The 17,275-nt window shown below is 36.0% G+C and overlaps 1 protein-coding gene across 4 annotated transcripts in view; it reads right to left on the bottom strand.

The window, feature by feature from the left end:
* RELN (reelin) overlaps nucleotides 1-17,275 on the bottom strand; it is a 577,995-nt gene that overhangs the window by 305,723 nt on the left and 254,997 nt on the right. For all 4 annotated transcript variants that reach the window (XM_043965756.1, XM_043965757.1, XM_043965754.1 and 1 more), the window contains exon 7: nucleotides 4,493-4,589. In XM_043965756.1, coding sequence (XP_043821691.1) covers nucleotides 4,493-4,589 — 97 coding nt within the window. The remainder of the gene's footprint in view (nucleotides 1-4,492; nucleotides 4,590-17,275) is intronic.

Below are 17,275 nucleotides of genomic sequence, written 5' to 3'. Positions count from 1 at the left end.
ACCTCTCAGGGTTGTTGTGAAAGGAAATGGAATAACATAAAGAGCATTTTGCAAAATATAAAGCACTATGTAAATGTTAGCTGTTATACAGTTGGTCACTAGGTGATAATTTTTTAAAGCTGTGCACCTCACAAATACTAAGCAAAAAGACATTGTAGTCTTTGTGGGTAGAGGAAGAATATACATCAAAGAAATCATTGGTCTTCGAAGGTACTAAAGAACATATGAATAAATGCACACTAGGAGCTTTCCCCTCCTATTCCTTAAACCTGAAGAAATGTAAGAAAATTTTTTTGGAAAACTTTGGAATATAAATTCTTTGAAATAAAGATAAATGCAAAGTGTGATTATTACTTTTATCAGATTAAATTCAATGGAAGTTTATAGGAGGATCACCCTGGCAACTATCAACGAAGGCAAAAAAAATAACCCATAGAGGTTTACAAACACGTATAGTTTTGTCCCTCACAATTCCAACTCAGCAGCAGTAGCCCCTGTTTATGAAATCACACTGCTAACTCCTAAATTACATGTACACAGCATGGAGAGCAGAATACCATAGATAATCAAAGACTGATGACTATTGATTGGTCAACACTTTTTTTTTTTGATACCAGCGTGACTAAGGGGCTGTGAGATAATTTATTTTCCTTTCACTTCTTCCCTTTTCCCATTTAGCATTCTGAAACAATTATCAAATGAGAGAAGGGGAAATGAAGACGAACTCCCAGAAACATGGGGCATACTTAACCCATGAACTATATATTTGTATTCAATTACATTTATAATTATATTTGTAATCAATTACATTTGAATTTGGTGATTATAAATCTTCAATTCATCTTTACCTAAAATACCAATATAATTTTACCCTGAAAAATTAGTAGTTCTTTATCTCTGACAATATGGAAATTAAAGGCGTTCTCAAAAGGGATTTTGAGCAATAATATATATGAGCTAGGAAAAATTTACATAGAGGTCTTGCTACAAAATGCCTGAGCTTTAATATCCCTGAATAGACTGAAGCATGTAAAACATGAAGATTTATAGCTGTCTGAGTCTGAAGAATTTATTGCTCATGGTCAGGCCATTAACCCTTGGAGAAGCTTATGTAGAAAGATGTTTGTGCCCTATTCAATGTCATTTTTCATGCTCTTTTGTTCCCCAGCCCCATTTTTATTGGGTTTGAGTTTTGCATAGCTTGAATTCATCTACAGAGCAGAATAAATTTCCCAAAGTATCAGAGTATCCTTTTGTAAATAATTTTTTGGAGAGTAATTAAAGGATGGCATAAGAGTTAATTTCACACCCAACTCCTGTTGGTCATTTCTCTCCACATAATAAGAGTAAATAGGTGAAAAAGCAAAGTGATTTTTTCCTTATTTTACACTACTAAAAAGGACAAAAGCACAGGGCAGTAAAGTGCTATTGTATCTGTCCTAAATATAAGGATATCACAGTAGAAAGTAGATTCTGGCTCTGACATATTAATACCTCAAGTCAGTCTTTACCTTCCTCACATAGAAAATGAAGGAATTGTATTAGACAGCCTCTAAAGTCCATTCTAGCTCTATCTAGATGATATGATGCCATGTAAATGGTAAAATATTATCTTTGCTGCTTATACATGAATGCAAGCAAATGGTCTAACTATGGTTTTTCCACTGCACCGAATGACAAGTTGACTTCACTGATCAAAGAGAGCTGTTATTTGGTCATTTTGTAGGTCAAGCCTTTGACTCGACAGTTGCTCTGACTGTGGCTAATTTGATAATCACTTTAGTAAGAACTACTATTAACAATAATGAAATATATTCAAAATGTAAATTTGTGGTCAAAACAAAAAATGCTGGCCTTCAGTGGACCCCTTCTTATCCTTCCCAGGGATAACAGATTCAGGTTGCATGGAATATTTCTGACACTTAGGAGTTTATTCACCTAAAGTTTCCCTAAATAATCTGTCTTCATTGAACACAGTTAAAACAACCATTTTTGAAAGTAGTAAAATAAAGTATTCTATGTGATGGCAGACTAGTGGCTTTTGTGGCTTTTTCAGCATTTAGCCTTTTGTTTAGTCATCATGTAAACTTAACACAAAAATATAAAAATTAGATTTTAGGAATACCATATTCAGCCATGAAACCAATATTATCAGCCATTAACAAAAACAAGAAAATGGCACAGATGCCTGGGAGTAAAATATGTAAAGATTTTCCTTTATATTTTCATCTACATGAGTTCTAGGAATAGATTTAGAACTTCAGTCAAAATATTGCAGGCTTGAATCCAATCTTGCTGGGGAAAAATGCCTAGAATAAAAGCATAATTCTTAAACTGTCTGTAATATTTCACTCTGGTTCAAATAATGTAAAACCTTCTTAAGAAGTTTTTCAGGATGAGAATATGATCCTATACATATATATTCTCACCTTTCAATGCATTCTTTTAAAATATCATGGATTTAAAACAGAAAATTATTTTTAAGTATTCCTTTTTGAGTTAATGTTTAATCAACACTATTAATAATATTATACAAATCAAAAGGCTTGATTAATCAAGCTAACCCTAATCGAAAATGTGAATAGTCAGGAAAATAAATAGCTTAGGTCTTATGTTGGGTGATTATGAGCATAAGGGCTCTTTTTGGAGTAATAGTTTATTTCCTTTTGACTGATGGAAAAGAAAAATTTAATAAACATCTCTCAAAGTACTACTGAATCTAAGGCACTCACGAAAGGAAATGATTCTCTGTTCAAATTGTCTTCTGTCATGAGATTGACATTTTTTTTCCTAAAGATTTAGAAATAATTTAGTTCTTAGTGGGAAAAATCAAGAGTGTTATACACTATTTAAAAATACTAGCCCAGCTTTGATTTAGTGGCTTCGTTAAGGAGAGGTGCAGTCCTCGAGTCACATCCATCTTAGGGAATAATACAGCACCTTCCCAGACTTGAGTTATGAGAACCTATTATTTTAATTTGCATCCAATTAATTCTGTTGTATGAGCTCCAATTTCAACAAGAAACTCCTCAATTTATCAATGTTTTGAAGCTCCTCTCTTCAACAAATTAAATGTATCTGTTGCCATGAAAGAGGTACTCATGCAGTAGGAAAAAGAACCTTGTTACATAAAATTAATTGGCTATCACTTCTTGATAACTAAATCTTCTTTTAATTGCTATAGCATTTTTCTTTCTTTAAAAAATGGAACACAGTCTTTTAGGAACCTATTAAACTAATGATGTTGAAATGGGATATGAGTTTACAGTGGTAAGAGAAAAAAAATGTCCAGATCTGCTACAAAAGACAATGGAATAAGAAAGATGTATGCAACATGAAGGATGAGGATCAAGTAAGACCAAGAGTCCTACAGCAGGATAGATAAAATCCCACAAAGCTGTAACAAGTAGATTACCATCAAAGAAAAGGGGGGCAGAGAGGAGACAACAAATAATATAAGCTCGAGTAACCTCAGTTTTGTAAAATTGAGTTTCAAGTTCTGTCAACTTGGGCCAAGTAACTCAAAAGATAATTAACCACATACTCATGGCTAGTGGTTACATAAAGTCTTATGATCTCTACTTATGATCCAAAATTTTTCATTTTCTTTTGTAAATGATCAAAGCAGCCCATGACAATAATTTTCTTTTCTTTACTTTTCTTTTTTTGGGGGGGGGTCAGGGCAATGTGGGTTAAGTGATTTGCCCAGGGTCACACAGCTAATAAGTGTCAAGTGTCTGAGGCCAGATTTAAACTCTGGTCCTCCTGAATCCAGGGCCTGTGCTTTATCCACTGAACCACCTAGCTGCTCCCATGACAATAATTTTCCAGTAGGAAAGTTATATTAGTGCAAATAAAAGGAAATGTAATTCCTCTTTTAAGAATCTGAAATAAATGATTTTAAACAAATCTTAAAAATCAGTTCACTTATTTTAAGCTTATTTTTTCTTGGCCATTGCAATGATAACTATCAATAATGACAATAAAAAGTTATTTATATTTCACGTTAAGGTTTTTAAAGCACTTAGCATACATTGTATGAGCCAAATTTCAGAATAGTTTGAGAAAATCATTCATCAAAAATTTCTGGTATACTTAAAAGTATAATGGAAATTTCAAAGTGAAGAATCTTTCATGTGAATATTGAGGTTTGCATATAAACATTTTGAAAAAAATATAAAAATTATGCTGATCCTAAGGATTAAAAATAATTAACTGAAATGTTATTCAGTGATCTAATAACAGTACTGCATAGATTCATTTGAGGCTTTGCCAGTTTTTTATTCTTTTCTTTTTACACCTTTGAAATGTCTCCTTCTCCCTCAGAAATAAAATATGAAGCTATTAGTACTATAACATCTTAGTAAGCTTAAATAGGATAATAAAATCTCTCATCATCTAAACCCCCCCCCCAACCCCAAGAAACAAACAAAATAGATTTTAAAGAAATCTTATACATCTAGAATTATGTCAGTAAGCAGCATGCCCTTACCAGTTCTCTTGGACCATATGGCTCACAGAACGTCACAGCGTTGCCATGCATAATTACACCACACTGTTCTCCAATCTCACAGTTGTTACATTCAATCCTGCAAGAACATGGAAATTGATTTCAAGTATGAGAGCTAGAGTTTTATAAGATGACTAATTTAGGAAAGAAAATACTATGGCTGACAAAGTCCAGATTGCATAGATTTTAGTTATTCTAACACTTTAAGAGGCAGAGTTGTTGTTAAGTCATGTCCAACTCTCATGATACCGTTTGGGTTTTTCTTGGTGAAGATAGTGGAGTGGTTTGCCATTTCCTTCTCCAGCTCATTTTACAGATGAAGAAACTGAGGCAAATGGGTGACTTGCCCAGGTTTACACAGCTAGGAAGTGTCTGAGGCCAGAATCCTGCCCTCTATTTATACTGTGTCACCTAGTTGCCTGAGAGGCAGAGTGGTTCAGTGCAAAAGGAGGTTGAATGTAGAATCAGAGGACATGGATAGGAATTTTGGCTCCATTACTTACTACCTGTGTGGCCCTGGGAAAGTCACCAAGCTAACCTTTCTGGGTCTTAACACATGAGCTATGAAATGAAAATATTGGACTAGATAACCTCTAAGATCCTTTCCTCTTTAATTCTATAATTTAACAATCCTAATATACAAGGGGTCTCAAAAGTCTTTGTGTGGTTCCAAACTATTACAACTGTACTATGACATTTCAAAGAAGGGAGATGCCTCTAACACATACACCATATACTTCCTCTTCGCCCTGTTCCAAGTAAACCTCTTACATAAGCAACAATTGTAAACAAAAGCAGAATACATCTGAAGGGAAATGACATTCTTATAAATCTTAATTCTTTCTTCTTTGAGCTGTTTTCAGTACGAATAGTATTTTATAATACCAAAAAATGGCATTCAATTGAATTGGACCCATTGTTTTAATATTAAATGCTAATGAATAAAAGCAAGAGCTAATTATTAAAATCAATAAATTAATAACTTATTAAGGTTATTAAAATTTCACAGACAAAATGAGGCAGCTGATTATCATTTTTATATAAACATGTTTAAAGGTGGCTGTGACCAGCAAAAGTTGACATATATTTTTATTTTATATAAACATGTTTATTTACTTACAACACTTATTCTTCCTTACAAAATGATGGGCTGGATCTTAGGATGCCCCCCTCAGAATGACTTACTTGTTTTGGTTTTCTATTTTCATGTAGGAACATTAGGGAAACTAACTATAGTTCTTGGGGGCAGTTAGGTGGTACAATGAACAGAATGCTGAGCCTGGAGGCAGGAAGACTTGAGTTAAAATTCAGTCTCAGACACTTACTAGATGTATGACTCTGAGCAAGTCATTTAACCATGTTTGCCTCAGTTTCCTCATCTGGAATGAGATGGAGAAGGAAATGGCAAACCATTCCAGTATCTTTACCAAGAAAATATCCAGTGGGGTCATGGAGAATTGGACACAACTGAAATGACCGAATGATATATTTTTAAAGACTATTTTGCATGCTTATCAAAGTATTTATAATACTTTTGCTCATGGTATTTTAATTTATCATTCTGGGTATTGTATATACCCAGGAAGTAGTGGGGGGAGACCTATGATTTCCCTTCTAGCACTTTGTACCCCCATGAGAGCTGTATTTCATAAAGAAAGAACATTTTTGAAGACTCACATCCCAGGTGCTAAACACTGGAAAGGGCACTGTGCCCTTAATTTCAGAGACCTTTGTCTTGTGCCCTTTCAGCTATTTGCTTATGTCGGAGACAAAGTGGCTAGGTAGGCAGCAAAAAATTCTGAGACATATTCCTCTTAGCAACCTTGGAAGAAGAAGCAAGAAATATGAACAATAAATAATAGGTATACACCAAAGGATTCGCTGCTACATGGTGTATTTCATGGGGGGAAAAGCCTGTCATCTAAGTTCATAGCCAAGGACAATGAAACCAAGACTATCCAAATTTGAACAAATGTAGCATAATGTCTTAGGCAGGTATTAAACAGTTATTGTATCATTGAAATCATGGAACTTTTGTAGAAAAATTTCACTCTTTTAAGAATTAGAATAGGGGGCAGCTAGGTGGCACAGTGGATAGAGCACCGGCCCTGGATTCAAGACCTGAGTTCAAATCCAGCCCCAGACACTTGATACTTACTAGCTGTGTGACTTTGGGCAAGTCATTTAACCCTCATTACCCCCCACAAAAAAATAAGTAAAACATACAAACAAATAAAAAAGAATAAGAATCTGGGGAAATACCCTGGCCCTTTTAGTTTCATTCCTGTATGACTCTTTATGACTCCAGTTAGGGTTTTCTTGGCAAAGATACTGGAGGGTTTTGCCATTTCCTTCTTAAACTCATTTTACAGATGAGGAAATGGAGGCAAACAGGGTCAAGTGACTTGCTCAGGGTCACCCAGCTAGTAAGTTTCTGAGGCCAGATTTGAAATGTAGAAAAAATGAGTCTTCCTAACTCCAGGTTTGGCAATCTATCCACTGTGCCACTTAATTGTTCCTGACTCTGGCAGCAGAAAAATATATATGGAGTACACTTTAAAAAATTCTTACTCTAAAGCCTACATCTCAACTGTGTTCTGGATTTGGGGGGATTTCTTCCATTGGTGTCTACTTCTTCCCTGCTTTGTGGAGGTCTTCTGCATAGGCAACCTACAACCTTGGGAAAATTACTTTGACATTTGACATGCATTGTACAATTTTATTATGATAATTTTAAATGATGCAGGCTGTCTCTCTTGAAATTGTGGTCATTGAGTATAATAAAAGAAAAAGGAAATACAAAACCTCCTTGTTACAAGGGCGCTATCAAGATGGTTTGGTGTGTGTGATAGTGTGAAATGACCCAAGGTGGGCAAGTATAGGCAACAACAATCTGAGAACACCATGAGTAACATGAGGAGTCAAAGGAACAGCATTATCTAATGAATAGGGGACACCTGGGATTGAATTGTACTTCTGATGTTTATTAGTTGGGCAACCACAGTCAAGCCATCTCAGCTCTCTGATCCTTGGTTTATTTGTCTGCAATAGAGGTGCTAATACTCCTGAGCTCCCTCTGAAGCAGATTAAAACATAATTAGGAGGGAGCAGCTAGGCAGTACAGTGTATAAAGCACCAGCCCTGGATTCAGGAGAACCTGAGTTCAAATCCAGCCTCAGACACTTGACACTTACTAGCTGTGTGACCCTGGGCAAGTCCCTTAACCCTCATTGCCCCACACAAATCCCAAACAAAACAAATAAAACAACAACAACAACAATAAAAAACATAATTGGGAGATATTTAACAAAATAACTAAAGATGCAATAGGTTTTCTAAGTCAGTATGCAGCTACAGGGATCCTCGTGTATGGCTTGGGGGTCTCCATTTCTATTTCATCTCTAATATGGGGATCACCTGTGGTATCTTTGTCATAAGATTACTGTGTATATCACAGTGGGGCACTTACTAGCTGTGTGACCCTGGGCAAGTCGCTTAACCTCTGTTTGTCTCAGTTTCCTCAACTGTAAAATGGGGATAATATTAGCACTTACTTCCCTGGGTTGTTGTGAGGATCAAATGAGAGAATAATTGTAAAGTACTTAGCAGGTGTCTGGTACACAATAAGCACTACATAAATGTTAGTTGTATTATTATTATTATTATTATTATTATTATTATTATATGTAAAGCTGTCTGCAAGCTTTAGTGTGCTGATGTTTTTTTGTAAGTGTGGGACATTCTCAGTATCAGAAATTCCTTCACTGACACAGATAGCGACTTTATGTTGCGGTGTTATTAAATAAATCCTAGATTTCCTGACACACCCAAAAGTTAAATAACATATCCAGGAATCACACAGTAAGTCTCAGAGTTGGCATTTAAGCCAGTCTCCATTATTCCCGATTCAGTACTCTATCTGCTATATTCTACAAACCAGTGCTTAGTACAGTGTCTGGCACCTAGTACTTGCCACATAAATGCTTATTTCCCTACTCCTTCCCTAAATCATGCCACCTCTTATCAGGGAGGGGTGGAGAGAATTATGAGCTTATTGGGGGAGGGAAACAAGCACTTATCCAGGGACTGCTATGTGCCAGGCACTGTGCTAAGTGCTTTACAAATATTATTTCATTTGATCCTCACCACAATCTTGTGCGGTAGGTGCTATTATTATTATTCCCATTTTGCAGTCGAGGAAACTGAGGCCAACATGTTATGTGACATGCTGCCTCCTAGGATTCCCTGATTATACAGGTTTGTGAACCTTTAGTTGGATACATGAAAACTGCCTGAGATTTTCACCACTGCACCTCATAAAACTGTATATTAAAATGATTTGACTGATCATGGTATCACCTCCCCAGTAATTACCACTCCCAGAGATTTTGCTAATGAAGGATCATTGTGGCAACAGGCAGAAACCTAATCAATAGAATGCTGGGCTCCCTGGGTCCAAGAAGACTCAAGTTCAAGCCTCCTCTTTAGCATAACATGAATAGACCTATGTTGAACAAAGGGAGTCTCCACTCTACTGGAGGCTACCTAGCAGAGAAACCACACAGCAAAAGATATTTCCTGTGAATAGTGAGGTCCTACAGAAGCTCCTATTTGCTCAGGACATTGAACTGAAGGGACAAAGTCCTAGAACACTGTAGTCTCCTGAAGGGGATTCAGAATCACTCAAGAGTTTGGCCTAAGTAGTGGCACAGAAAAAAAATAACTCAAGAATGGCTATGTTCTAGATTATGCTATAGAGTTATATAGACATGTTATATGTATCTGTGCATAAAGGTAGTTAGGCCCACATATACATATCTACACATGTGTGTGTCTTGGAAAGATATTACAAATAGATGGTGAGATGGACTTGGAGTTGAAGAGGAGGAGGAGAAGGGGCTCGGTTGTCTTTGGGAAATTGTTAAATGTGTTTGATGGTTTTGAATTTCTCTCTTAAGTGAAGATCCCTTTCTTCAGCAACAATCTTCTCCTGGCGATGCTTGATGCCTGTGAATTTGGGGATATCCAAATGCTGAAGGGGAGGGTCACCCAAAAAAGGACAAAGACTACGTGTACGTTATCCATGAGTAGGCTGTAATACAGCACAAATAAATAACTGTGCAGAAGTATTATAAATTGTTTTAGCAGAGAAATGCATTGCTGGGTCAGTCATATAGTGAGATTGAGGGATAACCTTTGGCTAGCTCATTCACTCAGTTAATATCTACACAATGTCAAGTGAGCCACAAGAAATTACCCGCCATGTTATGTCATTCCCATTGTAAAAAGCACAAGGTAGGCAGTCATGGATGGATTATGATCTGCATCGCTGGTGGGAGTACTAATATTAATGAGAACCTAAATCCACTGAAGCATGAAAATGACTATATTGTATATCTCTTTCCAAAAGCCAAGCAACAATCTATCAACAAGCATTTTTAAAGCACCCACTATGTTCCAGATACTTTGACAGTTACTGAGCATACAAAGACAAAAAAAAGAATCTCTGCTCTCAAGAGGCTTACATTATGTTAAGAGAAACAACATATACCTATGCAAATCTAGAGAGAGTATATGTACAATAAGTACAAAATAAATACAAGGTTCTTAAATCATGAGCTCATTCTCTCTTTGGAGAAGCGAATCATATTTGTCACGGCCTTGCTATAAACTAAACAAGAAACTTAGTAGCCTTGATTCCATTTGGGATCCTGTCCATGCCCTGTCTCTACTTTCCTATCTCTCTCCTCCCTTTTGTGACTCAATTCCTTGAGAAAGCCATTTTCATTAGGTGCCCCCACTTCTTTTCCTCTCACTTTCATCTTAAGTCTTTGTAGCCTGGCTTCTGTCCTCAGCATTCCACCAAAACTAGTCTCTCCAAACTTACTGATGATCTTTTATTTACCAAATCCAATGGCTTTCCCCCAATCCTCATTCTCTGATTTCTTTCAACCTTGAATACCTTTGATCTCCTTGGTATTCCCTTCCCACTAGGTTTTTGTCATACTGATTTCTCCTGGTTTTCCTCCTACTGGGCCAATCTCTTTCTCTGTTTCCTTTGCTGGATCTTCATTTAAATTATGCCCACTAACTGGGGGGGGTACCCCACATGTCTGTCCCAGGCTCTCTTCTCTCTCTATACCTCTTTACTTGGTGATCTCATGCTCCCATGGTTTTAATTATTATCTCTACTTGGGCTAATATGGAAATATGCTTTGCATGATTTTGCGTGTATAATTGATCTCATATGGCTTGCCTTCTCAGAGGATGGGGGAGGAGCTGGAGGGAGGGAATGAATTTGGAACTCAAATTGTTTTAAGGTTAAAAATAAGTAAATAATACATTTTAAAAATTATCTCTAGATGGTTCTCAGATCTACTCATCTAGCCCTAAGCACTCTCCTGACCTCCATCCAGTCTTGTATCTGCAACTGCCTATGAGATATATTGAATGTCCCATAGATACATTAAATTCAACATGTCCGAAAAACTGAACTCATGATCTTTCCTCCTAAAACCTCCCCCTTTCCCAGGTTCCCTAGGAAACCGCCAAGGGTACCCCATCCTTCCAGCTACCCACGCTTGTAACCTAAGTGTCATTTTCACATTCTTCATTCACTTTCACCCTCATATCCAATATGTTGTCAAGGTCTTTTGATTCTGTCTTTTAATTTTTTTTTAATTTTTAATTTTTATTGTTGTTTTTTGTGTGAGGCAATGGGGGTTAAATGACTTGCTCAGGGTAACACAGCTTGTAAGTGCCAAGTGTCTGAGGCCGAATTTGAACTCAGGTACTCCTGAATCCAGGGCTGGTGCTTTATCCACTGCACCACTGAGCTGCCCTGTGATTCTATCTTTTTAATATCTCTTTTATATACCCCATTCATCTTCCTGGCAAAGGTTTTTATCTCTTCACACCTGGACAGTAGCAATAACTTGCTGATTGGTCTCCCTCCCTCAACTCCTCCATTCTAATCCATCCCCTTCTCAGTTGCCAAATTGATCTTCCTAATACCTAAATCATGACCATAATCATCTATCCCCCATTCAATAAAGTCCAGTTTGTTAAATATCAAGTCCCAGATAAAATATAAATTAATCCTCTCTGTTTAACTTTTAAAACCCTTCGTTACTTGGTCCCTATCTTTCCAGTGTTTCTTATTCTGTACTCTACAAATATTCTGTGAGCTAGGGACACTGGTCTCCTTGCTCTTCTGGGCACAGTAAAAATATTTAGCATTTATATTAGCCTTCAAGATTTGCAAAGTACTTTACAAATATTGCATTTTATCCTCACAACCATTTCTAGAGGTAGATGCTCTCACCATGCTAATTTTGCAGATGAGAAAACTGAGTCAGACAAAGATTAAGCAACTTGCTTGGGGTCACACACAGTGTCTGATACTGGATTTGGACTAAGGTTTTTCTGACCCTATGCACTGAGCAACCTATCGGCCAAGACACTCCAACTCCCAATTCTGTTCCTTTTTATTGGATGTCCCCCATGCCTGGAATGTTCTCCCTCCTTATCACCACCTCTTATCTTCCCTGACTTCCTTCAAGTCTCAGCTAAAGTCTCACTTTCTGCAGGAAGCCTTTCCTAATCCTCCTTAATCTTAGTGCATTCCATCTGATATGATCCCCAATTTACACTGCATATATGTTTTTTGTAAATAGTTGTTTGCATGCTCTCTCCCTCATTAATGATTAATAAATGCTAATTTACTGACTACCAAAACAAAACAAGAACTATCATTTCCTTAGACTCAGTCAATTTCTCTTAAAATTTTCATAATATTCTTCTGATTAACAAGCCCCTTCTCCTTTAATGACTGTGTACAACATTGACAAAAGCAGACCACCATGAGGAATATGAATGTCACTTATGTGACAAAATATGTTGCTGAATACTAAAATGTAGAGAAGTTTTAAAAAATGGCTTCTCACTAAAATCATCCTAGATATATGATGACTATAAATCCTGAAATACCACAATCTCAAAAGAGTTAAAATCACAAATGTGCTAAAGAAAGGGCAAAGGAATAGTATACAATGAGAGAAATAGAGCATGTTTCCCCATAATGACTCATGTTAAAGAAGTGGTATGAAATACATTGTTTTGGATATATAAAAGCAGAAATTGAGGTTAAATGGTCATGAAGCCAGAGAGAGCATGAGAGTGAGACAGAGAGAAAGACAGAGACACGGAGACACAGACAGAGAAAATAGATGGAAAGGCCAAGTAGTACACTAGTAAAATTGAAAAAGAAGTGAGTATTCACAGGAGAAAAAGGTCTGGATGGGGTATAATCTGTATCAGAAGAGCAGAAAACCAAATCAACAAAATCTAGGTTTGCTTCTGTCTGATGCACACATTCCTTTTATTTAATTTCTAACATTATGAATCACATGGAGAGGCCTCTTCCCTTTTTCAAAATGTTTTCCTCTAACAGATTAATCTTTGTGAGTTGAGCACTTGAAGTTAGATGGCACTCTTCAAGAATATTGCAAATAGCATGATATTTAACTCTAACCCTATGGAACGTATCACAGGTACCCAAGGATGTTAGCTCAGCGTGTCAGATAACTTGTAACAGAATGTTCTTTGGTCTTGTTGTTTCCAATAGTTTAGCTTCTTTGTTTTACAGTTGGATTTCTTCCACGCCCCCCCACCCCAATTGAGTTTGCTTAAATTAAATTGTCTTCAGAGAGTAGAGCTGTTGTTAAAGACTAGTTTTTAAATAAATCCCAGTTAAAGTGTCCTTTCAATCATCTAAAAAGGAATTTTAATCTGGTCTCTGGATTATGGGGTTTCTAAAGAGATCTAGTAAAGAATCTGATACTAACTCCATCTCCAATCTAGGATAACTTTCTATATTTTCTCTTTTTAAATATGAAATGTAGACCATAAGGACATGACAATTACTATATGAGTCAGAATAGTATTCTATTTCCTGCTGATAGTGATATTTTGTGGCAGGTTTCTTTGGCTATTGATCTAATCTTCCCCCCCCCCCATTACATCATGTGCTTGGTTCCAGTTATTTACTGTGTATAAAACATGTAGACATTGAAGGAATAGTATTCCTTTCTCAAAAATCTTATAATTATGTTATTATTTTTGTCCTCAGAAGTTTACAACTATATGTAAATTTTGGAATTCTCTCTAAACTGCTTTAGACAATTTATATTTTTAATTTAAAGGGTCAGAAATCTGCTTTCTTAATGATAAGAGTATATTAAAACCAGCAAGTTATAACCAGTAGATATACCAGTAGTTAATATGTTAGACTGAAATACTCATGTAGCAATCAGTTTCCAGTTTTTTATGAAATGAATTCATGAATTTTATGAAATGAATTCATGAAAATGTTAATGCTTTTTTGTGCAATCACATTAAACATATTTCTGTACTAGTCATCTTGTAAAAGAAGAATGAGGGCTCAAGGGAAAAACCTCAAAAAAGAAGGAAAAAAATAGCCCCAAAGTAGAAACAGTATGGTTCAATCTGCATTCATAATCCGCAGTTCTTTTTTTCTGGATATTGAGAACATTTTCTATCATGAGTTCTTTAAAATTGTTTTGGATTGTTGCACTGCTAAGTAGAGCCAAGTCTATCTCCATTGTTCATCACACAATGTTGCTGTTACTGTGTACAATGTCCTCCTGCTTTTGCTCCTCTCGGTCAGCATCAGTTCATGTAAGTCCTTCCAGGTTTCTCTGAACTCCTCCTGCTCATCATTTCTTACAACACAATAGTATTCCATGACATTCATATACCACAACTTGTTTAGCCATTCCCCAATTGATAGGCATTCCCTCATTTTCCAATTCTTTACCACCACAAAGAGAGCTGCTATAAATATTTTTGTACAAGTGGATCCTTTTCCCTCTTCTATGAACATTTTGGGATACAGACCTAGCCATGGTACCATTGGGTAAAGGGGTATGAACAGTCCCATGGCCCTTTGGACATAGTGCCAAATTGCTCTCCAGTTCACAACTCCACCAACAATGCATTAGTGTTTCATTTTTTTCCACAGCTGCTCCAACATTTATTATTTTCTTTTTTTGTCACATTAGCCAATCTAATAGGTGTGAGGTGGAACCTCAGAGTTGTTTTAATTCGCATTTCTCTAATCAATAGTGATTTAGAGTATTTTTTCATATGGCAATAGATAGCTTTGTTTTCTTCATCAGAAAATTGCCTGTTCATATCCTCTGACCATTTCTCAACTGGGGAATGACTTGGTTTCTTATAAATTTGATTTAGTTCCCTATATATTTTAGAAATTAGGCCTTTATCAGAAATACTGGCTGTAAAAGTTGTTTCCCAGCTTTCTGCCTCCCTTCTAATTTTGGCTGCATTGCTTCTGTTTGTACAAAACCTTTTTAATTTAATGTAATCAAAGTCTTTCATCTTGCATTTTATAATATTCCCTATCTCTTGTTTGGACATAAATTGTTTTCCTCTCCATAGATCTGAGAGGTAAACTATTGCTTCTTCTCCTAATTTATCTATGGTATCACCATTTATGTCTAAATCTTGAACTCATTTTGACCTTATTTTTGTTAAAGTTATAAGATGTTGGTTTATGCCTAGTTTCTACCATACTATCTTCCAGTTTTCCCAGCAGTTTTTGTCAAATACTGAGTTCCTATCCCAGAAGCTGGAGTCTTTGAGTTTCTCAAACAGTAGATTACTATAGTCATTTACTACTCCTCCTCCTGTGCCTAACTTATTCCATTGATCCACCACTCTATTTCTTAGCCAGTACCAAATAGTTTTGATGACTGCCGCTTTACAGTATAGCTTCAAATTTGGTATGGCTAGCCCAACTTCCTGTGCATTTTTTTATTAGTTCCCTTGATATTCCTGACTTTTTGTTCTTCCAGATGAATTTTGTTATTTTTTCTAACTCTATAAAATAATTTTAGGTAGTCTGATTGCTATGGCCCTGAATAGGTAAATTAATTTAGGTTGAATTGTCATTTTTATTATATTAGCTCAGCCTATCCATGAACAATTGATATTTTTCCAATTACATAGATCTGATTTTATTTGTGTGATAAGTGTTTTGTGATTAGAATTCCTGTGTTTGTCTTGGCAGGTAGACTCCCAAGTATTTTATATTGTCTGCCATTACTTTAAATAGAATTTCTCATTCTACCTCTTGCTGCTGAGCTTTGTTGGTCATGTATAGAAATGCTGATGATTTATGTGGGTTTATTTTATATCCTGTGGAAATGTTAATGGATTAATGTTTATTTATCACAATCTACTTAATACAAAATTATATTTTTAGCTTCAATCAAATCAGGAATCCTCAATCACTGAGAGTGTTCTTGTTGACCAACAAAGTTAAAGTCAAACAATATCAACATGCTTCTAAATGAGCCTTTTTATTTTATGGCAACAATTCTCCTGACAGGTGGAAATTTCATTATTTTGATGGCAGATCTTTGTTTCTTCTCTTGATTATTTTGGTGTTTGTTTTGTAACAAATAATCACAAGGCATGTGTATCCGAGTTGGAAAGAGTGAGTTTTTAAAGCCATAGTTAGGTGGTTAATACATCCTTTCAAAATTGTTAGGTATGGAAATAAGTCAGAGGAAGACTCTGCTGAGGTACCATTCAGCAGACACAGAGGAATCTCTGAAATACAATGTAGAATTTGAAATTTAAATGTCACTGAAGTCTGTGGGCCCACACATATAATAATTGGAGTGATTCATATACATGGCTTTCAGCAGGCAGGAAAGAGGAAAAGGAGGAGGAGGATTAATGGGGAAATTATATCCGTTTGAACTCTTTGCGCAAACTGGAGATTTATGAATAGTTTGCAGTTACATCACACCAATGACAGACAATAAATAAACAACTGAGAGGCTTTTTTTCAAGAGTAATGTCTTTGACGATGATCACTGCTCTTCTTGGGTCAAAATGAAGTCACTCAGCCTTTGGTCAGATCTGTTGCCCAGACAAGTTAATCAACTGGAAACACATGGACAATTATGTATTATCTAATCATCATTCTTTCCTGAGCATGAGAAAAATGAAATTTGTCACCACGCCTGAGAATGGCACTCTATCTACCAATGATATCTTATATCTGGAAGTGGTCATCATTGGTGTCAATGATATTAATTAATAATCTATGCAATAAACTATTGCCTGGCATTATAAAACATAAACATATATTTTATGATATAACTCTAGCTAGTAGTTCTTCATAAACACAATGATGATGAGGATTGAAGATGGTGGTAGTGGTGGTGGTGATGGTGGTGGTGATATCTCTAAGGCACTGGACATCATGAATTATTTCCAACTATGGAGCAGACCATTTCTTGGACACTTTGTACTTCTATTTCTCACTACAGGAGTGCTGGTTCTCAATTTCTCTTACCCTTTGATTGTAGCTAGATAGTCACTGAAATATTTTTCCTTTCATTTCTTTCCTAGGAATGTTCCTAATCTGTCATAGCCCTGATTGCCTGGAAGTTCTATTTCCATCCTCATTCTCACCCTCAAATTTCTAATGGTTGAGATGCTGCTATATTTGTTGTTGTTCGCCTCTTGGGTAATGGAAGTAGTTTATAGAGAGTTATGGAACCACAAAAATAACTATCTCTTTTAATTACCTTGAACCCTTCTATGTACAAAAAAATCATTCTAATTTAGAATAGTCTTCCCTATAAATCCTCTTCCCTATAAAATGATATACTTCTAGAGGGAAGGAACCATTTTTCCTCTTTGTATATT

This window comes from Dromiciops gliroides, chromosome 5 (genome assembly GCF_019393635.1).
Source record: "Dromiciops gliroides isolate mDroGli1 chromosome 5, mDroGli1.pri, whole genome shotgun sequence".
In the NCBI taxonomy this organism is placed as follows: Eukaryota; Metazoa; Chordata; class Mammalia; order Microbiotheria; family Microbiotheriidae; genus Dromiciops; species Dromiciops gliroides.
Note: the sequence above shows the minus strand (reverse complement) of the source record. Positions and strands in the feature narration are given on the sequence as shown.